At 42.5% G+C, this 27,701-nt stretch overlaps 1 protein-coding gene across 1 annotated transcript in view; it reads left to right on the top strand.

Moving 5' to 3' along the window:
* Positions 1 to 26,381, top strand: part of LOC118391586 (lysosome membrane protein 2-like) — a 64,961-nt gene extending 38,580 nt beyond the window's left edge. The window contains exons 7-12 of the mRNA XM_052458585.1: positions 1,155 to 1,333; positions 9,917 to 10,035; positions 16,262 to 16,335; positions 17,243 to 17,294; positions 17,419 to 17,571; positions 25,091 to 26,381. Of these exons, the coding sequence (XP_052314545.1) occupies positions 1,155 to 1,333; positions 9,917 to 10,035; positions 16,262 to 16,335; positions 17,243 to 17,294; positions 17,419 to 17,571; positions 25,091 to 25,198 (685 nt within the window). The 3' untranslated portion in view covers positions 25,199 to 26,381. The remainder of the gene's footprint in view (positions 1 to 1,154; positions 1,334 to 9,916; positions 10,036 to 16,261; positions 16,336 to 17,242; positions 17,295 to 17,418; positions 17,572 to 25,090) is intronic.
* The last annotated feature ends 1,320 nt before the right edge of the window (positions 26,382 to 27,701 follow it).

Below are 27,701 nucleotides of genomic sequence, written 5' to 3'. Positions count from 1 at the left end.
ATCCCAAATGGCATCCTATTTCCTACATAGTGCACTATTTGACCTTTGGGAAGCAGACACGGCTCCCAGCCCACTTCCTGTTCTTTGTATAATATTTAAAATAGGAAGTTGTTGTTCCAGTCATTATTCATGTCCAACAACCTTTATAAACACGTTGTTTATACACACATTGTTTACACATACATTGTTTATACATACATTGTTTATACATACATTGTTTTGAGTATTACAGAAGAGCTGATGCACATCGGCAGAAAGACCTTTGGCATTGATCCAAGGGGCAAGTCAACTGGAGGTACCAGTTTTGGTGTCAATTCCTTTTGCAATTTCACTTAACTTCCAAGGTTTATGCACTATGTTCCACTGGGGGAATGTTAATCTCAGGAAAAGGTGTAAACATATGCCAATTTACTTATAGCTAGCTAGTGCACAATTTGAGGTGGGTGGTGAGATTAGGGAATTCTGGGTTGTGAGATTAGAGGATTCTGGGTATGTGAGATTAGGGAATTCTGGGTGGTGAGAATAGGGGATTCTGGGTTGTGAGATTAGGGAATTCTGGGTTTTGAGATTAAGGGATTCTGGGTTGTGAGATTAGGGGATTCTGGGTTGTGAGATTAGAGGATTCTGGGTATGTGAGAATAGGGGATTGTGGGTTGTGAGAATAGGGGATTCTGGTTTGTGAGATTAGGGGATTCCGGGTTGTGAGATTAGGGGATTCTGGGTTGTGAGAATAGGGGATTCTGGGTTGTGAGAATAGGGGATTCTGGGTTGTGAGAATAGGGGATTCTGGGTTGTGAGAATAGGGGATTCTGGGTTGTGAGATTAGGGGATTCTGGGTTGTGAGATTAGGGAATTCTGGGTTGTGAGATTAGGGGATTTTGGGTTGTGAGATTAGGAGATTCTGGGTTATGAAATGACATAATGATCAATTTGAGGTACCAGCAGGGTTTGGGTCAGTTCCATTCAGAATTTCAGTTTCCTTCCTGAATTGAAATGCAAAGAAGTAGGAACTGTATAAAGTATGAACTGTGAAATATGAATCTAAAAACTGTAATATTTCTCCGTTCTTTGTTTCTTTTCAGACAGTAACATCATGGTTTGTTTATTTGGTTGGTTGGTGGATTATTTAATTGATTGTTTGTTGTGATCCTCAGGTCCATCTTCATGGAGTTTGAGAAAGATGTGAAGGTGAAGGGGCTCCCAGCGTATCGTTTCACCCCTCCTCGTGATGTCCTGGCAAGCAAGGAGGAGAACCCAGCCAACGAAGGATTCTGTGTCTCCCCCAAAGAGTGCCTGGGCACCGGCTTGCTCAAAGTCAGCGTATGCCGAAAAGGTAGGTGCACCTCCACTACACCCCTATCTACCTGCCTACCTCCAGGGGTAGTAGGGTCTACCTCCTCCTCCTCTCTCCTCTCCTCCAGGGGTAGTAGGGTCTACCTCCTCCTCTCTCCTCTCCTCCAGGTGTAGTAGGGTCTACCTCCTCCTCTCTCCTCTCCTCCAGGGGTAGTAGGGTCTACCTCCTCCTCTCTCCTCTCCTCCAGGTGTAGTAGGGTCTACCTCCTCCTCTCTCCTCCCCTCCAGGGGTAGTAGGGTCTACCTCCTCCTCTCTCCTCTCCTCCAGGTGTAGTAGGGTCTACCTCCTCCTCTCTCCTCTCCTCCAGGTGTAGTAGGGTCTACATCCTCCTCTCCTCCAGGGGTAGTAAGGTCTACCTCCTCCTCTCCTCTCCTCCAGGGGTAGTAGGGTCTACCTCCTCCTTTCTCCTCTCCTCCAGGGGTAGTAGGGTCTACCTCCTCCTCTCTCCTCTCCTCCAGGTGTAGTAGGGTCTACCTCCTCCTTTCTCCTCTCCTCCAGGGGTAGTAGGGTCTACCTCCTCCTCTCTCCTCTCCTCCAGGTGTAGTAGGGTCTACATCCTCCTCTCCTCCAGGGGTAGTAAGGTCTACCTCCTCCTCTCCTCTCCTCCCCTCCAGGTGTAGTAGGGTCTACCTCCTCCTCTCTCCTCTCCTCCAGGTGTAGTAGGGTCTACATCCTCCTCTCCTCCAGGGGTAGTAAGGTCTACCTCCTCCTCTCCTCTCCTCCAGAGGTAGTAGGGTCTACCTCCTCCTCTCCTCTCCTCTCCTCCAGGTGTATTTGTATTTATTATGGAGCCCCATTAGATGCTGTCAATGCAGCAGCTACTCATCCTGGGGTCCAGCAAAATTAAGGCAGTTTATATAGTTTTAAAAATATTACAATACATTCACAGATTTCACAACACACTGTTTGACCTCAGGCCCCTACTCCACCACTACCACATATCTACAGTGCTAAATCCGTGTGTGTGTGTGTGTGTGTGTGTGTGTGTGTGTGTGTGTGTGTGTGTGTGTGTGTGTGTGTCTGGGCCAATGTTTGTGTTGCTTCACAGTCCCCACTGTTCCATAAGTTTTTTTTTTATCTGTTTTTTAAAATCAAATGTTACTGCTGCATCAGTCTTGATGTGGAAATAGAGTTCCATGTAGTCATGGCTCTATGTAGTACTGTGGAATAGAGTTCCATGTAGTCATGGCTCTATGTAGTACTGTGGAATAGAGTTCTATGTAGTCATGGCTCTATGTAGTACTGTGGAATAGAGTTCCATGTAGTCATGGCTCTATGTAGTACTGTGGAATAGAGTTCCATGTAGTCATGGCTCTATGTAGTACTGTGGAATAGAGTTCCATGTAGTCATGGCTCTATGTAGTACTGTGGAATAGAGTTCCATGTAGACATGGCTCTATGTAGTACTGTGGAATAGAGTTCCATGTAGTCATGGCTCTATGTAGTACTGTGGAATAGAGTTCCATGTAGTCATGGCTCTATGTAGTACTGTGGAATAGAGTTCCATATAGTCATGGCTCTATGTAGTACTGTGGAATAGAGGTCCATGTAGTCATGGCTCTATGTAGTACTGTGGAATAGAGTTCCATGTAGTCATGGCTCTATGTAGTACTGTGGAATAGAGTTCCATGTAGTCATGGCTCTATGTAGTACTGTATGCCTCCCACAGTCTGTTCTGGATTTGGGACTGTGAAGAGACCTCTTGTGGGGTATGCATGGGTGTCCGTGCCAGTAGTTTAGACAGACAGCTTGGTGCATTCAGTGCATTCAACATGTCAATATAAATTAATCTCTCCTCCACTTTGAGCCAGGAGAGGTTGATATGCATATTATTAGCAGTACTTTATTATAAACAGACTTCTCCCCATCTTAGCTACTACTGTATCAATATGTTTTGATCATGACAGTTTACAATCTAGTGTTACTCCAAGCAGTTTAGTCACCTCAACTTGCTCAATTTCCACATTATTTATTCCAACATTTGGTTGAGGCTTAGGGTTTAGTGAGTTTTTTTCCAAGTACAAGGCTTTTAGTTTTAGAAATATTTAGGACTAATTTATTCCTTGCCACCCATTCTGAAACTAACTGCAGATCTTTGTTGAGTGTTGCAGTCATTTCAGTCACTGTAGTAGCTGACGTGTATAGTGTTGCATACATAGACACTCTGGCTTTACTCAAAGTCAGTGGCATGACGTTAGTAAAAATTGAAAAAGCAAGGGGCCTAAACAGCTACCCTTCCATTAAAGAACACCCTCTGTGTTCTGTTAGACAGGTAACTCTTTATCCACATTACAGCAGCCGATGTAAAGCCATAACACACACATTTTTCCAGCAGCAGACTATGATCGATAATGTCAAAAGCTGCACTGAAGTCTAACAAGACTGCCCCCACAATCATTTTGTCATCAATTTATCTCAGCCAATAGGGTCTACCTCCTCCTCTCTCCTCTCCTCCAGGTGTAGTAGGGTCCTCCTCTCCTCTCCACTAGGTGTAGTAGGGCCTTTTCATTTTACTCCAGGTCAGTTCAGGAGACAAATTTAAATATGATCAATATATGGATTGGTTTAATATTTCATACGTATAAATATGATGTAACATTACAATCTCACTCATATCTCCCCCAATGTCTTCTGTTGTCCTCCCAAACCCCAGAACACACACACACGTGATTCAGCTCCCCTCTGACTCTACCCCCCCAAAACCACCTGACCAGGCCTGACCCACTAACTGAGTAGGGTGGTTGCTGGGCGGGACGGCGGTAAGCCCTGTCACCTGACTGTGGTTCGGGAAGGAGCAGTTGGCCCTTCTAATCTCCTAGGGTGCACTACTTTAGACCAGAGCCCAATGGAACCCTATTCCCTATATAATGCATTACTTTAGATCAGAGCCAATAGTAGTGCACTATGTAGGGAATAGGGTGTCGTTTCAGACACAGGCCTCGTGTCCACGGTTGTGTCTGCCCAGTAAGTGTCTCGCAGGTGATTGACTGGATGCGTTAGTGCGTTGCCAAGGTTAACCTGCCAAAGGAAACAAACACACTCACTCACTCATCCACGTTTAAGAGAGCATATCCTTTAATTGACCCGTGTGTGGATCGACGTCCGTTCACCATCAGGCCTGTCTAAATACTTTATCTGAGCTTGATTGAGCTTGCCTGGCTTAAAGGGACAGCTCAGATTTGATCTACTTCCCCAGAGTCAGATGAACTCGTGGTTACAATTTTTATGTCACTGCATGGAATATGAAGGGGCGGCAGCATAGCCTAGTGGTTAGAGTGTTGGACGAGTAACCGAAAGGTTGCAAGTTCAAATCCCCGAGTTGACAAGGTAAAAATCTGTCGTTCTGCCCCTGAACAAGGCAGTTAACCTACTGTTCCTAGGTCGTCATTAAAAATAAGAATTTGTTTTTAACTGACTTGCCTAGTTAAATAAAGGTAAAAAATCAAAATAAATAAAGGAAGTTGAAGGTAGTTTTGCGAGCCGGAGCACTGACTGGAAGTCTATGGAATTTGCTAGCAACTTACTTCAGAGACATGAAAAGGGTATCTACAATTTCATCTGACTCTGGGTAAGTAGATAATGGGCCTCATTGTCAAAATCCCGAAGTATCTCTTTAATGGGACCAATAGAATAGTCTCAATTGCTGATCAGGCAAACTAGCGCGAACGGTCAAGTATTTGAACGATTTCAAACCGTATTTGAACCCAGGTCTGTCCACCAAGTCTGTCAGCTTTCCCCTACTTGTGTTTAGTTCATATCATGATCACCGGGCCAGGGGCCATAGGTATTTGACCTTGTCCGCGTCCCAAATGGCATCCTATTCTGTATGTAGTGCACTACTTTTGACCACCACCCATAGGGCTCTGGTACAACGTCGTGCACTATAAAGACGAATAGGGTGTCATTTGGGACTCAGGTTGTATTATGAGGTTGAATGTGTGTTGCTGTGCTAATGCCATCTCCGTCAGGTGACTGTTGCCACAGCTTACCAAAACATCAACTTTGTTCTACTTCCCCCACACGTACTGTAACGTAAACACACAATCCACCTGGACTCTCCAAGTGGCCTCCTATTCCCTATATTGTGGCATAGGACTCTGGTTAAAAGTAGTGCACTATATAGGGAATAGGGTTCCATAGGGGTCTGGTCTAAAGTAGTGCACTATATAGGGAATAGGGTTCCATAGGGCACTGGTCTAAAGTAGTACACTATATAGGGAATAGGGTTCCATAGGGCTCTGGTCTAAAGTAGTGCACTATATAGGGAATAGGGTTCCATAGGGCACTGGTCTAAAGTAGTACACTATATAGGGAATAGGGTTCCATAGGGCTCTGGTCTAAAGTAGTGCACTATATAGGGAATAGGGTTCCATAGGGCTCTGGTCTAAAGTAGTACACTATATAGGGAATAGGGTGCCATTTGGGAGGCAGTCCTATAGTACCACACAGTGGACTCATTGGAGGGAAAGTAGACGAGAGGAACTAGCTGTCCCCTGAGGGGAGAGGGACTAGCTGTCTTCTGAGGGGAGAGGGACTAGCTGTCTTCTGAGGGGAGAGGGACTAGCTGTCTTCTGAGGGGAGAGGGACTAGCTGTCCTCTGAGGGGAGAGGGACTAGCTGTCTTCTGAGGGGAGAGGGACTAGCTGTCTTCTGAGGGGAGAGGGACTAGCTGTCTTCTGAGGGGAGAGGGACTAGCTGTCTTCTGAGGGGAGAGGGACTAGCTGTCCTCTGTGGGGAGAGGGATTAGCTGTCTTCTGAGGGGAGAGGGACTAGCTGTCCCCTGAGGGGAGAGGGACTAGCTGTCTTCTGAGGGGAGAGGGACTAGCTGTCTTCTGAGGGGAGAGGGACTAGCTGTCTTCTGAGGGGAGAGGGACTAGCTGTCTTCTGAGGGGAGAGGGACTAGCTGTCTTCTGAGGGGAGAGGGACTAGCTGTCTTCTGAGGGGAGAGGGACTAGCTGTCTTCTGAGGGGAGAGGGACTAGCTGTCCTCTGAGGGGAGAGGGATTAGCTGTCTTCTGAGGGGAGAGGGACTAGCCGTCTTCTGAGGGGAGAGGGACTAGCTGTCTTCTGAGGGGAGAGGGACTAGCTGTCTTCTGAGGGGAGAGGGACTAGCTGTCTTCTGAGGGGAGAGGGACTAGCTGTCTTCTGAGGGGAGAGGGACTAGCTGTCTTCTGAGGGGAGAGGGACTAGTCTTCTGAGGGGAGAGGGACTAGCTGTCTTCTGAGGGGAGAGGGACTAGCTGTCTTCTGAGGGGAGAGGGACTAGCTGTCTTCTGAGGGGAGAGGGACTAGCTGTCCTCTGAGGGGAGAGGGACTAGCTGTCTTCTGAGGGGAGAGGACTAGTCCTCTGAGGGGAGGGGACTAGTCCTCTGAGGGGAGAGGGACTAGCTGTCCTCTGAGGGAGAGGGACTAGCTGTCTTCTGAGGGGAGAGGGACTAGCTGTCTTCTGAGGGGAGAGGGACTAGTCCTCTGAGGGGAGAGGGACTAGTCCTCTGAGGGGAGAGGGACTAGCTGTCTTCTGAGGGGAGAGGGACTAGCTGTCTTCTGAGGGGAGAGGGACTAGCTGTCCTCTGAGGGGAGAGGGACTAGCTGTCTTCTGAGGGGAGAGGGACTAGTCCTCTGAGGGGAGAGGGACTAGCTGTCTTCTGAGGGGAGAGGGACTAGTCCTCTGAGGGGAGAGGGACTAGTCCTCTGAGGGGAGAGGGACTAGCTGTCCTCTGAGGGGAGAGGGACTAGCTGTCTTCTGAGGGGAGAGGGACTAGCTGTCTTCTGAGGGGAGAGGGACTAGTCCTCTGAGGGGAGAGGGACTAGTCCTCTGAGGGGAGAGGGACTAGCTGTCTTCTGAGGGGAGAGGGACTAGCTGTCTTCTGAGGGGAGAGGGACTAGCTGTCCTCTGAGGGGAGAGGGACTAGTCCTCTGAGGGGAGAGGGACTAGTCCTCTGAGGGGAGAGGGACTAGTCCTCTGAGGGGAGAGGGACTAGCTGTCTTCTGAGGGGAGAGGGACTAGTCCTCTGAGGGGAGAGGGACTAGTCCTCTGAGGGGAGAGGGACTAGCTGTCCTCTGAGGGGAGAGGGACTAGTCCTCTGAGGGGAGAGGGACTAGTCCTCTGAGGGGAGAGGGACTAGTCCTCTGAGGGCATAGGGATTATAACTTCCGACAGAGATGGCCGCCTCGCTTCGCGTTCCTAGGAAACTATGCAGTATTTGTTGTTTTTTACGTGTTATTTGTTACATTGGTACCTCAGGTCATCTTAGGTTTCATTACATACAGTCGAGAAGAACTACTGAATATAAGAACAACGTCAACCATCATTACGACCAGGAATACGACTTTCCCGAAGCGGATCCTGTGTTTTGCCCACCACCCAGGACAATGGATCGGATCCCAGCCGGCGAACCAAAACAATGTCGCCGTAAAATGGGCAGACGAAGCGGTCTTCTGGTCAGGCTCCGTAGACGGGCACATAGCACACCGCTCCTGAGCATACTACTCGCCAATGTCCAGTCTCTTGACAACAAGGGTGATGAAATCCGAGCATGGGTAGCATTCCAGAGAGACATAAGAGACTGTAACGTTCTTTACTTCACGGAAACATGGCTCACTCGAGACACACTATCGGAGTCGGTACAGCTAGCTGCTTTCTTCACACATCGCGCAGACAGAAACATGCATCTTTCTGGTAAGAAGAGGGACGGGGGGGTATGCCTTATGATTAACGAGACGTGGTGTGATCATAACAACACACAGGAACTCAAGTCCTTCTGTTCACCTGACTTAGAATTCCTCACAATCAAAGGCCGACTGCATTATCTACCAAGACAATTCTCTTCGATTATAATCATAGCCGCATATATTCCCCCAAGCAGACATATCGACGGCCCTGAACGAACTTTATTTGACTCTATGTAAACTGGAATCCACATATCCTGAGGCTGCATTCATTGTAGCTGGGGATTTTAACAAGGCTCATCTGAAAACAAGACTCCCTAAATCCTATCAGCATATTGATTGTGCTGCCAGGGCTGGTAAAACCCTGGATCATTGTTATTCTAACTTCCACGACGCATATAAGGCCCTCCCCCGCCCTTCTTTTGGAAAAGCTGCCATGACTCCATTTTGTTGCTCCCAGCCTATAGACAGAGACTAAAACAGGGAGCTCACGCACTCAGGTCTGTTCAACGCTGGTCCGACCAATCTGATTCCACGCTTCAAGATTGCTTCGATCACGTGGACTGGGATATGTTCCGCACTGCGTCAAACAACAACATTGACAAATACGCTGATTCGGTGAGCGAGTTTATTAGCAAGTGCATCAGCGATGTCGTACCCACAGCAACGATTAAAACATTTCCAAACCAGAAACCGTGGATTGATGGCAGCATTCGCACGAAACTGAAGGCGCGAACCACTGCTTTTAACCAGGGCAAGGTGACCGGAAACATGACCGAATACAAACAGTTTAGCCTCTAGTGAATCAACACTGCTGTGGGTACCTCTAGTGAATCAACACTACTGTGAGTACCTCCAGTGAATCAACACTGCTGTGAGTACCTCTAGTGAATCAACACTGCTGTGGGTACCTCTAGTGACTCAACACTGCTGTGAGTACCTCTAGTGAATCAACACTGTTGTGGGTACCTCTAGTGAATCAACACTGCTGAGAGTACCTCTAGTGAATCAACACTGCTGTGGGTACCTGTTGTGAATCAACACTACTGTGAGTACCTCTAGTGACTCAACACTGCTGAGAGTACCTCTAGTGAAGCCACACTGTTGTGGGTACCTCTAGTGAATCAACACTGCTGTGGGTACCTCTAGTGAATCAACACTGTTGTGGGTACCTCTAGTGAATCAACACTGCTGTGAGTACCTCTAGTGAATCAACACTACTGTGAGTACCTCTGGTGAATCAACACTGTTGTGGGTACCTCTAGTGAATCAACACTGCTGTGAGTACCTCTAGTGAATCAACACTACTGTGAGTACCTCTGGTGAATCAACACTGCTGTGAGTAAATCTAGTGAATCAACACCGCTGTGAGTACCTCTAGTGAATCAACACTGCTGTGGGTACCTCTAGTGAATCAACACTACTGTGAGTACCTCTGGTGAATCAACACTGCTGTGAGTAAATCTAGTGAATCAACACTGCTGTGAGTACCTCTAGTGAATCAACACTGCTGTGAGTAAATCTAGTGAATCAACACTGCTGTGAGTACCTCTAGTGAATCAACACTGCTGTGGGTACCTCTAGTGAATCAACACTGTTGTGGGTACCTCTAGTGAATCAACACTGCTGTGAGTACCTCTAGTGAATCAACACTGCTGTGATTATAGTGTTCTACCATTTGCTGAGAACTACCCAGGAGTCACCTGTGTGTTCTTGTAATATTAGCTAATCCTCAAGGGGTTGTTCCTCTCTGTTTCTGCCCGTACACAAGATGATCCAATCACATTCCATTTCTTCTTCTCTTAGCTTTGAACAGAGTTCACATCCCTTAGCTCTCGTCTTTCCCCGTCTTCACAGAGTTCCAGTCACATTAACTTCTCCTCCCTGTCTCTCCAGGTGCTCCAGTCGTGACGTCCTTTCCTCATTTCTACCTGGGAGATGAGAAGTACTCTAACGCCATTGAAGGACTGGATCCTGTCAGAGAGCATCACCAGACCTACCTGGACCTGAACCCGGTACACAACCCTGTATTCTTCACTTCTCCCGTCCAATAGATCATCCAATAGATCATCCACTTTAATATTCCAATAGTGTTACATTTGTGTAATTGGGAATTGCACCAACTGCGAAGGATTATAATTATAATTACCAGGTTATAATTATAGATGTTTAACCTAGACATTACCAGGTTATAATTATAGATGTTTAACCTAGACATTACCAGGTTATAGTTATAGATGTTTAACCTAGACATTACCAGGTTATAATTATAGATGTTTAACCTAGACATTACCAGGTTATAATTATAGATGTTTAACCTAGACATTACCAGGTTATAGTTATAGATGTTTAACCTAGACATTACCAGGTTATAGTTATAGATGTTTAACCTAGACATTACCAGGTTAAAATGATAGATGTTTAACCTAGACATTACCAGGTTATAATTATAGATGTTTAACCTAGACATTACCAGGTTATAATTATAGATGTTTAACCTAGACATTACCAGGTTATAGTTATAGATGTTTAACCTAGACATTACCAGGTTATAGTTATAGATGTTTAACCTAGACATTACCAGGTTATAATTATAGATGTTTAACCTAGACATTACCAGGTTATAATTATAGATGTTTAACCTAGACATTACAGGTTATAGTTATAGATGTTTAACCTAGACATTACCAGGTTATAATTATAGATGTTTAACCTAGACATTACCAGGTTATAATTATAGATGTTTAACCTAGACATTACAGGTTATAATTATAGATGTTTAACCTAGACATTACCAGGTTATAATTATAGATGTTTAACCTAGACATTACCAGGTTATAATTATAGATGTTTAACCTAGACATTACCAGGTTATAATTATAGATGTTTAACCTAGACATTACCAGGTTATAGTTATAGATGTTTAACCTAGACATTACCAGGTTATAGTTATAGATGTTTAACCTAGACATTACCAGGTTATAATTATAGATGTTTAACCTAGACATTACCAGGTTATAATTATAGATGTTTAACCTAGACATTACCAGGTTAACCTAGACATTACCAGGTTATGTTATAGATGTTTAACCTAGACATTACCAGGTTATAGTTATAGATGTTTAACCTAGACATTACCAGGTTATAGTTATAGATGTTTAACCTAGACATTACCAGGTTATAGTTAGATGTTTAACCTAGACATTACCAGGTTATAATTATAGATGTTTAACCTAGACATTACCAGGTTATAATTATAGATGTTTAACCTAGACATTACCAGGTTATAATTATAGATGTTTAACCTAGACATTACCAGGTTAAAATGATAGATGTTTAACCAGGTAGACATTACCAGGTTATAATTATAGATGTTTAATCTAGACATTACCAGGTTATAGTTAGATGTTTAACCTAGACATTACCAGGTTATAGTTATAGATGTTTAACCTAGACATTACCAGGTTATAATTATAGATGTTTAACCTAGACATTACCAGGTTATAATTATAGATGTTTAACCTAGACATTACCAGGTTATAGTTATAGATGTTTAACCTAGACATTACCAGGTTATAATTATAGATGTTTAACCTAGACATTACCAGGTTATAGTTATAGATGTTTAACCTAGACATTACCAGGTTATAGTTATAGATGTTTAACCTAGACATTACCAGGTTATAATTATAGATGTTTAACCTAGACATTACCAGGTTATAGTTAGATGTTTAACCTAGACATTACCAGGTTATAGTTATAGATGTTTAACCTAGACATTACCAGGTTATAATTATAGATGTTTAACCTAGACATTACCAGGTTATAATTATAGATGTTTAACCTAGACATTACCAGGTTATAGTTATAGATGTTTAACCTAGACATTACCAGGTTATAGTTAGATGTTTAACCTAGACATTACCAGGTTATAGTTATAGATGTTTAACCTAGACATTACCAGGTTATAATTATAGATGTTTAACCTAGACATTACCAGGTTATAGTTAGATGTTTAACCTAGACATTACCAGGTTATAGTTATAGATGTTTAACCTAGACATTACCAGGTTATAGTTAGATGTTTAACCTAGACATTACCAGGTTATAGTTAGATGTTTAACCTAGACATTACCAGGTTAAAATGATAGATGTTTAACCTAGACATTACCAGGTTATAGTTATAGATGTTTAACCTAGACATTACCAGGTTATAGTTATAGATGTTTAACCTAGACATTACCAGGTTATAATTATAGATGTTTAACCTAGACATTACCAGGTTATAGTTAGATGTTTAACCTAGACATTACCAGGTTATAATTATAGATGTTTAACCTAGACATTACCAGGTTATAATTATAGATGTTTAACCTAGACATTACCAGGTTATAATTATAGATGTTTAACCTAGACATTACCAGGTTAAAATGATAGATGTTTAACCTAGACATTACCAGGTTATAGTTAGATGTTTAACCTAGACATTACCAGGTTAAAATGATAGATGTTTAACCTAGACATTACCAGGTTATAGTTATAGATGTTTAACCTAGACATTACCAGGTTATAGTTATAGATGTTTAACCTATAGTTATAGATGTTTAACCTAGACATTACCAGGTTATAATTATAGATGTTTAACCTAGACATTACCAGGTTATAATTATAGATGTTTAACCTAGACATTACCAGGTTATAGTTATAGATGTTTAACCTAGACATTACCAGGTTATAATTATAGATGTTTAACCTAGACATTACCAGGTTATAGTTATAGATGTTTAACCTAGACATTACCAGGTTATAGTTATAGATGTTTAACCTAGACATTACCAGGTTATAGTTATAGATGTTTAACCTAGACATTACCAGGTTATAGTTAGATGTTTAACCTAGACATTACCAGGTTATAATTATAGATGTTTAACCTAGACATTACCAGGTTATAGTTATAGATGTTTAACCTAGACATTACCAGGTTATAATTATAGATGTTTAACCTAGACATTACCAGGTTATAGTTATAGATGTTTAACCTAGACATTACCAGGTTATAGTTAGATGTTTAACCTAGACATTATAGATTTTAACCAGAGTTATAGTTATAGATGTTTAACCTAGTTATAATTATAGATGTTTAACCTAGACATTACCAGGTTATAGTTATAGATGTTTAACCTAGACATTACCAGGTTATAATTATAGATGTTTAACCTAGACATTACCAGGTTATAGTTATAGATGTTTAACCTAGACATTACCAGGTTATAGTTAGATGTTTAACCTAGACATTACCAGGTTATAGTTATAGATGTTTAACCTAGACATTACCAGGTTATAATTATAGATGTTTAACCTAGACATTACCAGGTTATAGTTATAGATGTTTAACCTAGACATTACCAGGTTATAGTTATAGATGTTTAACCTAGACATTACCAGGTTATAGTTAGATGTTTAACCTAGACATTACCAGGTTATAGTTATAGATGTTTAACCTAGACATTACCAGGTTATAATTATAGATGTTTAACCTAGACATTACCAGGTTATAGTTAGATGTTTAACCTAGACATTACCAGGTTATAGTTATAGATGATTTAACCTAGACATTACCAGGTTATAGTTAGATGTTTAACCTAGACATTACCAGGTTAAAATGATAGATGTTTAACCTAGACATTACCAGGTTATAGTTATAGATGTTTAACCTAGACATTACCAGGTTATAGTTATAGATGTTTAACCTAGACATTACCAGGTTATAGTTATAGATGTTTAACCTAGACATTACCAGGTTATAGTTATAGATGTTTAACCTAGACATTACCAGGTTAAAATGATAGATGTTTAACCTAGACATTACCAGGTTATAGTTATAGATGTTTAACCTAGACATTACCAGGTTATAGTTATAGATGTTTAACCTAGACATTACCAGGTTATAGTTAGATGTTTAACCTAGACATTACCAGGTTATAGTTATAGATGTTTAACCTAGACATTACCAGGTTATAGTTATAGATGTTTAACCTAGACATTACCAGGTTATAATTATAGATGTTTAACCTAGACATTACCAGGTTATAATTATAGATGTTTAACCTAGACATTACCAGGTTATAGTTAGATGTTTAACCTAGACATTACCAGGTTATAATTATAGATGTTTAACCTAGACATTACCAGGTTATAGTTATAGATGTTTAACCTAGACATTACCAGGTTATAATTATAGATGTTTAACCTAGACATTACCAGGTTATAGTTATAGATGTTTAACCTAGACATTACCAGGTTATAATTATAGATGTTTAACCTAGACATTACCAGGTTATAATTATAGATGTTTAACCTAGACATTACCAGGTTATAATTATAGATGTTTAACCTAGACATTACCAGGTTATAGTTAGATGTTTAACCTAGACATTACCAGGTTAAAATGATAGATGTTTAACCTAGACATTACCAGGTTATAGTTATAGATGTTTAACCTAGACATTACCAGGTTATAGTTATAGATGTTTAACCTAGACATTACCAGGTTATAGTTATAGATGTTTAACCTAGACATTACCAGGTTATAGTTATAGATGTTTAACCTAGACATTACCAGGTTATAATTATAGATGTTTAACCTAGACATTACCAGGTTATAGTTAGATGTTTAACCTAGACATTACCAGGTTATAGTTATAGATGTTTAACCTAGACATTACCAGGTTATAGTTAGATGTTTAACCTAGACATTACCAGGTTATAGTTAGATGTTTAACCTAGACATTACCAGGTTATAGTTATAGATGTTTAACCTAGACATTACCAGGTTAAAATGATAGATGTTTAACCTAGACATTACCAGGTTATAGTTATAGATGTTTAACCTAGACATTACCAGGTTATAGTTATAGATGTTTAACCTAGACATTACCAGGTTATAGTTATAGATGTTTAACCTAGACATTACCAGGTTATAGTTATAGATGTTTAACCTAGACATTACCAGGTTATAGTTATAGATGTTTAACCTAGACATTACCAGGTTATAATTATAGATGTTTAACCTAGACATTACCAGGTTATAATTATAGATGTTTAACCTAGACATTACCAGGTTATAATTATAGATGTTTAACCTAGACATTACCAGGTTATAATTATAGATGTTTAACCTAGACATTACCAGGTTATAGTTATAGATGTTTAACCTAGACATTACCAGGTTATAGTTATAGATGTTTAACCTAGACATTACCAGGTTATAGTTATAGATGTTTAACCTAGACATTACCAGGTTATAATTATAGATGTTTAACCTAGACATTACCAGGTTATAGTTAGATGTTTAACCTAGACATTACCAGGTTATAGTTATAGATGTTTAACCTAGACATTACCAGGTTATAGTTATAGATGTTTAACCTAGACATTACCAGGTTAAAATGATAGATGTTTAACCTAGACATTACCAGGTTATAGTTATAGATGTTTAACCTAGACATTACCAGGTTATAGTTATAGATGTTTAACCTAGACATTACCAGGTTATAGTTATAGATGTTTAACCTAGACATTACCAGGTTATAGTTATAGATGTTTAACCTAGACATTACCAGGTTAAAATGATAGATGTTTAACCTAGACATTACCAGGTTATAGTTATAGATGTTTAACCTAGACATTACCAGGTTATAGTTATAGATGTTTAACCTAGACATTACCAGGTTATAGTTAGATGTTTAACCTAGACATTACCAGGTTATAGTTATAGATGTTTAACCTAGACATTACCAGGTTATAGTTATAGATGTTTAACCTCTAGACATTACCAGGTTATAATTATAGATGTTTAACCTAGACATTACCAGGTTATAGTTATAGATGTTTAACCTAGACATTACCAGGTTATAATTATAGATGTTTAACCTAGACATTACCAGGTTATAATTATAGATGTTTAACCTAGACATTACCAGGTTATAGTTATAGATGTTTAACCTAGACATTACCAGGTTATAGTTATAGATGTTTAACCTAGACATTACCAGGTTATAATTATAGATGTTTAACCTAGACATTACCAGGTTATAGTTATAGATGTTTAACCTAGACATTACCAGGTTATAGTTATAGATGTTTAACCTAGACATGAATCAAATATCCAGTACATTGAGCGTTACACCTGCAGTTCCCATGGCTCATCAAATCTGTGCCTGTGTTGATCTACACTTCCAGACCACTGGTGTTCCTATCCGGGCCAGTAAGAGAGCTCAGATCAACATTCTCATCAACAGAATCGGTGGCTTTCCGTGAGTACATACAGTCTATGGTTTCTGAATGATTTCCATCTCACAACCACCACTCAAGTCCAGCTAGCTAAAGACATATAGTTTCTGTTTCTGAATGATTTCCATCTCACAACCACCACTCAAGTCCAGCTAGCTAAAGACATACAGTCTATGGTTTCTGAATGATTTCCATCTCACAACCACCACTCAAGTCCAGCTAGCTAAAGACATACAGTCTATGGTTTCTGAATGATTTCCATCTCACAACCACCACTCAAGTCCAGCTAGCTAAAGACATACAGTCTATGGTTTCTGAATGATTTCCATCTCACAACCACCACTCAAGTCCAGCTAGCTAAAGACATATAGTTTCTGTTTCTGAATGATTTCCATCTCACAACCACCACTCAAGTCCAGCTAGCTAAAGACATATAGTTTCTGTTTCTGAATGATTTCCATCTCACAACCACCACTCAAGTCCAGCTAGCTAAAGACATACAGTCTATGGTTTCTGAATGATTTCCATCTCACAACCACCACTCAAGTCCAGCTAGCTAAAGACATACAGTCTATGGTTTCTGAATGATTTCCATCTCACAACCACCACTCAAGTCCAGCTAGCTAAAGACATACAGTCTATGGTTTCTGAATGATTTCCATCTCACAACCACCACTCAAGTCCAGCTAGCTAAAGACATATAGTTTCTGTTTCTGAATGATTTCCATCTCACAACCACCACTCAAGTCCAGCTAGCTAAAGACATATAGTTTCCGTTTCTGAATGATTTCCTTCTTTTGTTTAATTATTTCCGTCTCACAACCAACACCCAAGTTCAAGTATCAATAATAAAGCTCATAATCTTTATGATATCTATATTATTACCGTCCATTGTTGAATGATTTTCTTACAATCTATTTTCCTTCACAGGAAAACCAAATCCCTAAACGAGACCATCTTCCCTGTTATGTTTATCAATGAGGTGAGATAATCACCGTTTCATTTGACTCCACGAAAATATACAACTTTTGTAGAATATGACATTTCAATTCAGAAAATGTTTCATTTAAATCCGAGCGTTTAATCGCATTGAGTGTTTTGTTCAGACGGTAGTGATTGACGACGTGTCGGCGGCGAAGCTCCACAAACTGTTGCTGATGGTGATGCTGGTGTCCAACTCCCCTCTCGTCCTGGTTGGTCTGGGGGCCATCCTGCTGCCGGTGTTCATCGGCCTCATCGTCTGCGAATACAAACAGAAGGTTTGACCACGACCATGTTTCTTCCCGGTTTTATTTAACCCTTTATTTAACGAGGCAAGTCAGTTAAGAACAAATTGTTATTTACAATTACATCCTAGGAACAGTGGGTTAACTGCCTTGTTCAGGGGGCAGAACGACAGATTTGTACCTTGTCAGCTCGGGGATTCGATCTGGCAACCTTTCGGTTACTGGTCCTACACGTTAACCACTAGGGTACCTGCCACCTCTACTCTCTAACCACTAGGCTACCTGCTGCCTCTACACTCTAACCACTAGACCTCCTCTACACTCTAACCACTAGGCTACCTGCCTCCTCTACACTCTAACCACTAGGCTACCTGCCTCCTCTACACTCTAACCACTAGGCTACCCTGCCACCTCTACACTCTAACCACTAGACTACCTGCCGCCTCTACACTCTAACCACTAGGCTACCTGCCGCCTCTACACTCTAACCACTAGGCTACCTGCCACCTCTACACACTAACCACTAGACTACCTGCCGCCTCTACACTCTAACCACTAGGCTACCTGCCACCTCTACACACTAACCACTAGACTACCTGCCACCTCCACACTCTAACCACTAGGCTACCTGCCACCTCTACACTCTAACCACTAGACTACCTGCCGCCTCTACACTCTAACCACTAGACTACCTGCCGCCTCTACACTCTAACCACTAGGCTACCTGCCAGCTCTACACTCTAACCACTAGACTACCTGCCGCCTCTACACTCTAACCACTAGGCTACCTGCCACCTCTACACTCTAACCACTAGACTACCTGCCACCTCTACACGCTAACCACTAGACTACCTGCCACCTCTACACTCTAACCACTAGACTACCTGCCACCTCTACACTCTAACCACTAGACTACCTGTTGCCTCTACACTCTAACCACCAGACTACCTGCCGCCTCTACACTCTAACCACTAGGCTACCCTGCCACCTCTACACTCTAACCACTAGGCTACCCTGCCACCTCTACACTCTAACCACTAGGCTACCTGCCACCTCTACACTCTAACCACTAAGCTACCTGCCACCTCTACACTCTAACCACTAGGCTACCCTGCCACCTCTACACTCTAACCACTAGGCTACCTGCCACCTCTACACTCTAACCACTAGGCTACCTGCCACCTCTACACTCTAACCACTAGGCTACCTGCCACCTCCACACTCTAACCACTAGGCTACCCTGCCACCTCTACACTCTAACCACTAGGCTATCCTGCCACCTCTACACTCTAACCACTAGGCTACCCTGCCACCTCTACACTCTAACCACTAGGCTACCCTGCCACCTCTACACTCTAACCACTAGGCTACCTGCCGCCTCTACACTCTAACCACTAGGCTACCTGCCACCTCTACACTCTAACCACTAGGCTACCTGCCACCTCTACACTTTAACCACTAGGCTACCCTGCCACCTCTACACTCTAACCACTAGGCTACCTGCCGCCCCTACACTCTAACCACTAGGCTACCTGCCACCTCTACACTCCAACCATTAGGCTACCTGCCACCTCTACACTCTAACCACTAGACTACCTGCCACCCCTTTTCTTAGTTCCCCTTGCTTTTGTATATATCTTTTTTTTATATAGAACAGTGAAAGACTGGTGGGAAAGTTCGGCAGGGAGGGGAGCGGGTGTGTTAGAATAACAGTGGGACTTAATCAAACCCATGCTCACACAGGCAGATATATTCTGTTGGCAGTGGATTAGATCATCCCAGGATACTGACCTGTGTTTCTCTGGGAAGATAGAGTGTTGAGGGCCTGTGTCAGGGAGGAGCAGGACAAGAGTGTTTTTCTCTTTTTCAGTAAACTATAGTTAGAGCCCAGAGCGGTTCCTGGTCAAGTCAAGAATAAGTCCTGGCCTGGCCCTCAACTATAAAGTACTTTAAAATGGCAGCAAGAAATGTCACAAATGGGGAACGTGAAAGTCATGTTGTAGATAGAATAGGTACGCCAACTAAATTTATAGAGATCCTATTAAAAGACGAGAGGCTAGGTCATGAACCCTAAAAGATGGCTGTTACTAGGTTACCCAATGTCCATTCCAGTGTTCCTATATCTTTTTCTATGAGGAGACACAGAATAATAGAGAATACTGTAAAACTTAAGGCTGTGGTTTGGTTGGTCACAAGACCCTTCTTCTCTCAACATGCGTTCGTTGTAACGAGGAGACCAAGGCTCAGCGTGATGATAATCATTTCCTCTTTATTAAAGGAAGAATGAATGAAACAAACTGACCGTGAAGCTATAAACACTGGTGCTGACACAGGCAACTTTACATAGACACTAACCCACAAAATACCCAAAGAATATGGCTACCTAAATATGGTTCCCAATCAGAGACAACGATAAACAGCTGCCTCTGATTGAGAACCATTCTAGGCAACCATAGACATACATAAACCCCTAGACTAGAAAACCCCTAGACATATATAAACCCCTAGACATATATAAACCCCTAGACTAAAAAACCCTAGACATATATAAACCCCTAGACATATATAAACCCCTAGACATATAAACCCCTAGACTAGAAAACCCCTAGACATATATAAACCCCTAGACAATACAAAAACCAAAACACACCATCCTTGTCACACCCTGACCTAACCAAATAATAAAGAAAACAAAGATAACTAAGGTCAGGGCATAACAACATGATGACAACATGATGACAACATGATAACAACATGAAGACAACATGATGACAACATGATGACAACATGAAGACAACATGATGACAACATGATGACAACATGATGACAACATGATGACAACATGAAGACAACATGATGACAACATGAAGACAACATGATGACAACATGATGACAACATGATGACAACATGATGACAACATGATGACAACATGATGACAACATGATGACAACATGAAGACAACATGATGACAACATGATGACAACATGATGACAACATGATGACAACATGAAGACAACATGATGACAACATGATGACAACATGATAACAACATGATGACAACATGAAGACAACATGATGACAACATGATAACAACATGATGACAACATGATGACAACATGATAACAACATGATGACAACATGATGACAACATGATGACAACATGATAACAACATGATGACAACATGATAACAACATGATGACAACATGATGACAACATGATAACAACATGATGACAACATGATGACAACATGATGACAACATGATGACAACATGAAGACAACATGAAGACAACATGATGACAACATGATGACAACATGATGACAACATGATGACAACATGATGACAACATGATGACAACATGAAGACAACATGAAGACAACATGATGACAACATGAAGACAACATGAAGACAACATGATGACAACATGATGACAACATGAAGACAACATGAAGACAACATGAAGACAACATGATGACAACATGAAGACAACATGATGACAACATGAAGACAACATGATGACAACATGATGACAACATGATGACAACATGATGACAACATGAAGACAACATGATGACAACATGAAGACAACATGAAGACAACATGATGACAACATGATGACAACATGATGACAACATGAAGACAACATGATGACAACATGAAGACAACATGATAACAACATGATGACAACATGAAGACAACATGATGACAACATGATAACAACATGATGACAACATGATAACAACATGATGACAACATGATAACAACATGATGACAACATGATAACAACATGATGACAACATGATAACAACATGATAACAACATGATGACAACATGAAGACAACATGATAACAACATGATGACAACATGAAGACAACATGATGACAACATGATGACAACATGATGACAACATGATGACAACATGAAGACAACATGATGACAACATGATGACAACATGATGACAACATGAAGACAACATGATGACAACATGATGACAACATGAAGACAACATGAAGACAACATGATGACAACATGATGACAACATGATGACAACATGATGACAACATGAAGACAACATGATGACAACATGAAGACAACATGAAGACAACATGATGACAACATGAAGACAACATGATGACAACATGAAGACAACATGATGACAACATGATGACAACATGAAGACAACATGATGACAACATGATGACAACATGATGACAACATGAAGACAACATGATGACAACATGATGACAACATGATGACAACATGATGACAACATGAAGACAACATGATAACAACATGATGACAACATGATGACAACATGATGACAACATGAAGACAACATGAAGACAACATGATGACAACATGAAGACAACATGATGACAACATGAAGACAACATGATGACAACATGATGTTCTTTACTGTTCTCTTTCTGACCAGTTGTTAACATCTTTGTTTCACAACACGTTTTTTTTAATAAAGGTCGTAGTGCGTTCTGCATCATAACATTAAACTCAAATCTAATATTCGAAAATAAAATAGGTCTCAAATTGACTATTTTCTTACCTCTGATAAGACCATGATATAGTGACTGTATTAACCAGTGCATTTTAACCCATTCTAACAGTCCGGTATGCACTTTATGTTTCTGTTCAGAATTAAGTTTAATGTATTCTTTAAGCCTAGTCCTGAAGAGAAAGAAAAAAACATGCTCAATGGAAATTCTCCAGGACTAAACTTAATCTGTGTCCAACTGTTCCTTTATACAGTCCAATGTGTCCCCGCTGATAGGACATGCATGACTGTACAACAAACACTGTATCTGAAAGATTATGATCCTGACAAGCTATTTTGTTCAATGTTTTGTTCGCTAGATTGGTACTATAAGTAACCACTCTCTACCTCTCTCCCTCCACTGTATCCATCCCTCTCTCCCTCCACTGTCTCCATCCCTCTCTCACTCCACTGTCTCTATCCCTCTCTCCCTCCACTGTCTCCATCCCTCTCTCCCTCCACTGTCTCCATCCCTCTCTCCCTCCACTGTCTCCATCCCTCTCTCCCTCCACTGTCTCCATCCCTCTCTCCCTCCACTGTCTCCATCCCTCTCTCCCTCCACTGTCTCCATCCCTCTCTCCCTCCACTGTCTCTATCCCTCTCTCCCTCCACTGTCTCCATCCCTCTCTCCCTCCACTGTCTCCATCCCTCTCTCCCTCCACTGTCTCCATCCCTCTCTCCCTCCACTGTCTCCATCCCTCTCTCCCTCCACTGTCTCTATCCCTCTCTCCCTCCACTGTCTCTATCCCTCTCTCCCTCCACTGTCTCTATCCCTCTCTCCCTCCACTGTCTCCATCCCTCTCTCCCTCCACTGTCTCTATCCCTCTCTCCCTCCACTGTCTCTATCCCTCTCTCCCTCCACTGTCTCTATCCCTCTCTCCCTCCACTGTCTCTATCCCTCTCTCCCTCCACTGTCTCCATCCCTCTCTCCCTCCACTGTCTCTATCCCTCTCTCCCTCCACTGTCTCTATCCCTCTCTCCCTCCACTGTCTCCATCCCTCTCTCCCTCCACTGTCTCTATCCCTCTCTCCCTCCACTGTCTCTATCCCTCTCTCCCTCCACTGTCTCTATCCCTCTCTCCCTCCACTGTCTCCATCCCTCTCTCCCTCCACTGTCTCTATCCCTCTCTCCCTCCACTGTCTCCATCCCTCTCTCCCTCCACTGTCTCTATCCCTCTCTCCCTCCACTGTCTCCATCCCTCTCTCCCTCCACTGTCTCCATCCCTCTCTCCCTCCACTGTCTCCATCCCTCTCTCCCTCCACTGTCTCCATCCCTCTCTCCCTCCACTGTCTCCATCCCTCTCTCCCTCCACTGTCTCTATCCCTCTCTCCCTCCACTGTCTCCATCCCTCTCTCCCTCCACTGTCTCTATCCCTCTCTCCCTCCACTGTCTCCATCCCTCTCTCCTCCACTGTCTCTATCCCTCTCTCCCTCCACTGTCTCTATCCCTCTCTCCCTCCACTGTCTCCATCCCTCTCTCACTCCACTGTCTCCATCCCTCTCTCCCTCCACTGTCTCCATCCCTCTCTCCATCCACTGTCTCCATCCCTCTCTCCCTCCATTGTCTCTATCCCTCTCTCCCTCCACTGTCTCTATCCCTCTCTCCCTCCATTGTCTCTATCCCTCTCTCCCTCCACTGTCTCCATCCCTCTCTCCCTCCACTGTCTCCATCCCACTCTCCCTCCACTGTCTCCATCCCTCTCTCCCTCCACTGTCTCCATCCCACTCTCACTCCACTGTCTCTATCCCTCTCTCCTCCACTGTCTCCGTCCCTCTCTCCCTCCACTGTCTCTATCCCTCTCTCCCTCCACTGTCTCCATCCCTCTCTCCTCCACTGTCTCCATCCCTCTCTCCCTCCACTGTCTCCATCCCTCTCTCCCTCCACTGTCTCTATCCCTCTCTCCCTCCACTGTCTCCATCCCTCTCTCCCTCCACTGTCTCCATCCCTCTCTCCCTCCACTGTCTCCATCCCTCTCTCCCTCCACTGTCTCTATCCCTCTCTCCCTCCACTGTCTCTATCCCTCTCTCCCTCCACTGTCTCTATCCCTCTCTCCCTCCACTGTCTCCATCCCTCTCTCCCTCCACTGTCTCTATCCCTCTCTCCCTCCACTGTCTCCATCCCTCTCTCCCTCCACTGTCTCTATCCCTCTCTCCCTCCACTGTCTCCATCCCTCTCTCCCTCCACTGTCTCCATCCCTCTCTCCCTCCACTGTCTCTATCCCTCTCTCCCTCCACTGTCTCCATCCCTCTCTCCCTCCACTGTCTCCATCCCTCTCTCCCTCCACTCTCTCCATCCCTCTCTCCCTCCACTGTCTCCCTCCCTCTCTCCCTCCACTGTCTCCATCCCTCTCTCACTCCACTGTCTCCATCCCTCTCTCCCTCCACTCTCTCCATCCCTCTCTCCATCCACTGTCTACCCCCCTCCACTGGTTCCCTCCACTGTCTCCATCCCTCTCTCCATCCACTGTCTCCCTCCCTCTCTACCTCCCTCCACTGTCTCTATCCCTCTCTCCCTCCACTTTCTACCTCCCTCTACTATCCCCTCTCTCTACTATATCCCTCCACTCCATCATCTCTCTCTCACTCCACTATCTCTCGCCCCTCCCTCCCTCCCTCCCTCCCTCCCTCCCTCCTCTCTTTCTCTCCACTCTCTCTGTCCCTCCACTCTCTCTCCCTCCACTCTCTCTCTCTCCCTACCTCCACTATCTCTCTCTATCTCCCTCCACTCTCTCTCTCCACTCTCTGTTTCTCCCTCCACTCTCTGTCTCCTGTATCGCTCTCCCTTTCTCTCTCCACTCTCTCTTTTGCCACTATCTCTCTTTCTCTCCCTCCACTCTTTCTCCCTCCACTCTCCCTGTCACTCTCTCACTCCACCCTCTCTCTTTCTCTCCACTCTCTCCTCTCTCACTCTCTCTCTCCAATTCTACTCTCTTTCTCTCACTCCACTCTTGCTCTCTACTCCATCCTCCATTCTCTCCATCCCTCCGCTGTCTTCATCTATAGAAGTCAACAAAGGAAGACACATCTTATTCCCCCGTGAGCAACAAGGAGGGTGACGAAAAAAATGGCAGCAGCTACGTTGCCTTGACTCCCGTTATTGACAAGTCTTGAGGAGGGAATGGGAAGGGTTTATGGAGAGACAGATGTAGGATCTTAATATGAACCAGTTTGCTACAGCAGTAAAATAATCCTGCTGCAACAGGAAATGTGAATTATGTGGATTATAATTAATGGACATTTTTGTAGGGTTTTTAAAAGTCAAAAACACTGCAAGTTTGCAATTCTCAGAAACAAAAGAGTGATCAAATTACGATCCTACATCTGTATATCATATATATCAGTGTGAGTTGCTGTTCAGGGCTGGATCGTTGTAAATCATTGTGGCACTAGTTAGACTACTTTGATATGTCTTCGTTTTTTTGTTTTGTTACTTTGTTTATTTGGATCTGGTTCAACCCACAAAATGGGGCTAATCTTCCCGAAGTCCCTGTTTAACCCACACAATGGGGCTAATCTTCCCGAAGTCCCTGTTAAACCCACAAAATGGGGCTAATCTTCCCGAAGTCCCTCTTAACCCACAAAATGGGGCTAATCTTCCCGAAGTCCCTGTTAAACCCACAAAATGGGGCTAATCTTCCCAAAGTCCCTGTTAAACCCACAAAATGGGGCTAATCTTCCCAAAGTCCCTGTTAACCCACAAAATGGGGCTAATCTTCCCGAAGTCCCTGTTTAACCCACAAAATGGGGCTAATCTTCCCGAAGTCCCTGTTAACCCACACAATGGGGCTAATCTTCCCGAAGTCCCTGTTTAACCCACACAATGGGGCTAATCTTCCCGAAGTCCCTGTTAACCCACACAATGGGGCTAATCTTCCCGAAGTCCCTGTTTAACCCACAAAATGGGGCTAATCTTCCCGAAGTCCCTGTTTAACCCACAAAATGGGGCTCATCTTCCCGAAGTGTTGACATACAGTACATCGCCAATTTGACCAGCTGTTTCAAACATTATATAAAATATAAACTGTTTGATACCTTTTATTCAACATTTTGTAAGAAAAAAAGGCTTTATAAATACATTTGATTGATTGATTGATTGATTGATTGATTGATTGATCTAATGTTGCCTAAAGTGGAGCTGATTGAATTGAACCCTTAATCTGTATCTGGGAAACCACCCCTGGGTGTGTGTCCTAAAGATGTGTCCTTAAGATGTGTCCTTAAGATATGTCCTAAAGATATGTCCTAAAGATGTGTCCTAAAGATGTGTCCTAAAGATGTGTCCTTAAAATGTGTCCTTAAGATGTGTCCTTAAGATATGTCCTTAAGATATGTCCTAAAGATGTGTCCTAAAGATGTGTCCTAAAGATGTGTCCTTAAAATGTGTCCTTAAGATATGTCCTAAAGATGTGCCCTAAAGATGTGTCCTAAAGATGTGTCCTAAAGATGTGCCCTAAAGATGTGCCCTAAAGATGTGTCCTAAAGATGTGCCCTAAATATGTGTCCTAAAGATGTGTCCTAAAGATGTGTCCTTAAGACGTGTGTACATTATTCAGGTATCATTCCATTCTCAGGGGCACTATGCTAGAAACTACACACCTTGTGCATCACGAGACGGCTTCAAAAGTGATTATTATTATAAAACTGTAACGTGTCAAAGAAGGTCAAGGAAGTGGTGAGATGCTCTACTGACCAACGAAGGCTAAATATTTAATGTAATGAGTGTGTCTTCTTAATGAATTTGGATTCATATTAAAACTAACAACAACAAAAAATATATTTGTAACATTAGCTATAATCGTTAAATTTCTACGTATTTTATTTGTTCATGCACTGTTTCAATTTATTTTCGAACTTGGTTGATTGGTTGAATATGTTCAAATTAGTGAACAAAAAATGCCATCTGACTATGTTTATGTTATTGGACATATCCACAATACCATCCATACCTAATCCATGGATCACCTTCACTTTGAACTTGCATGTGGTGATATTTTGCAAGTGAGCATTTTTAAGTGTTACTTATCTGATATTCCAAATGCGACATCTGCCTACATTCCTTAGGCGAGACGCCTGTGCCCAGTTGGTACATTCATTAGGCGAGACTCCTGTGCCCCAGTTGGTACATTCATTAGGTGAGTGTTGGTCCGTATTGGGCAGATCTATAAAAACAATACCACATCATTGGCTTATTGCTGAACGAGCCAACAGACCTATGGCGCTCTGTATACTGCGTAAAACAAGGACAGGTTTTTTTGACTGAATTGTTTCTGAGGCTTTTTGACACATCAGACAATTCTCCTGTGCCCTATAGTGTGAGGGGGGCTTCTTGTCACATCAGACAATTCTCCTGTGCCCTATAGTGTGAGGGGGGCTTCTTGTCACATCAGACAATTCTCCTGTGCCCTATAGTGTGAGGGGGGCTTCTTGTCTGAAACAAACAAATTAAGGCAATGAAAATGTGTAATTTGAAGATCAGATCCCTTTAGAATGTATTTACAGAATAGTGTTTTTGTTTTTACTAATAGAATAGAGAGCGTACTAATGTGCATTTCTGTTATACAGGGAAGTCCATATGTCGTCGTGTTTTTTTGGGTTGATATTTTTTGACAGAAAA

This window comes from Oncorhynchus keta, chromosome 12 (genome assembly GCF_023373465.1).
Source record: "Oncorhynchus keta strain PuntledgeMale-10-30-2019 chromosome 12, Oket_V2, whole genome shotgun sequence".
NCBI lineage: Eukaryota > Metazoa > Chordata > Actinopteri > Salmoniformes > Salmonidae > Oncorhynchus > Oncorhynchus keta.
The sequence above is the reverse complement of the archived record's forward strand: the minus strand, read 5'-3'. Positions and strand labels throughout refer to the sequence as shown.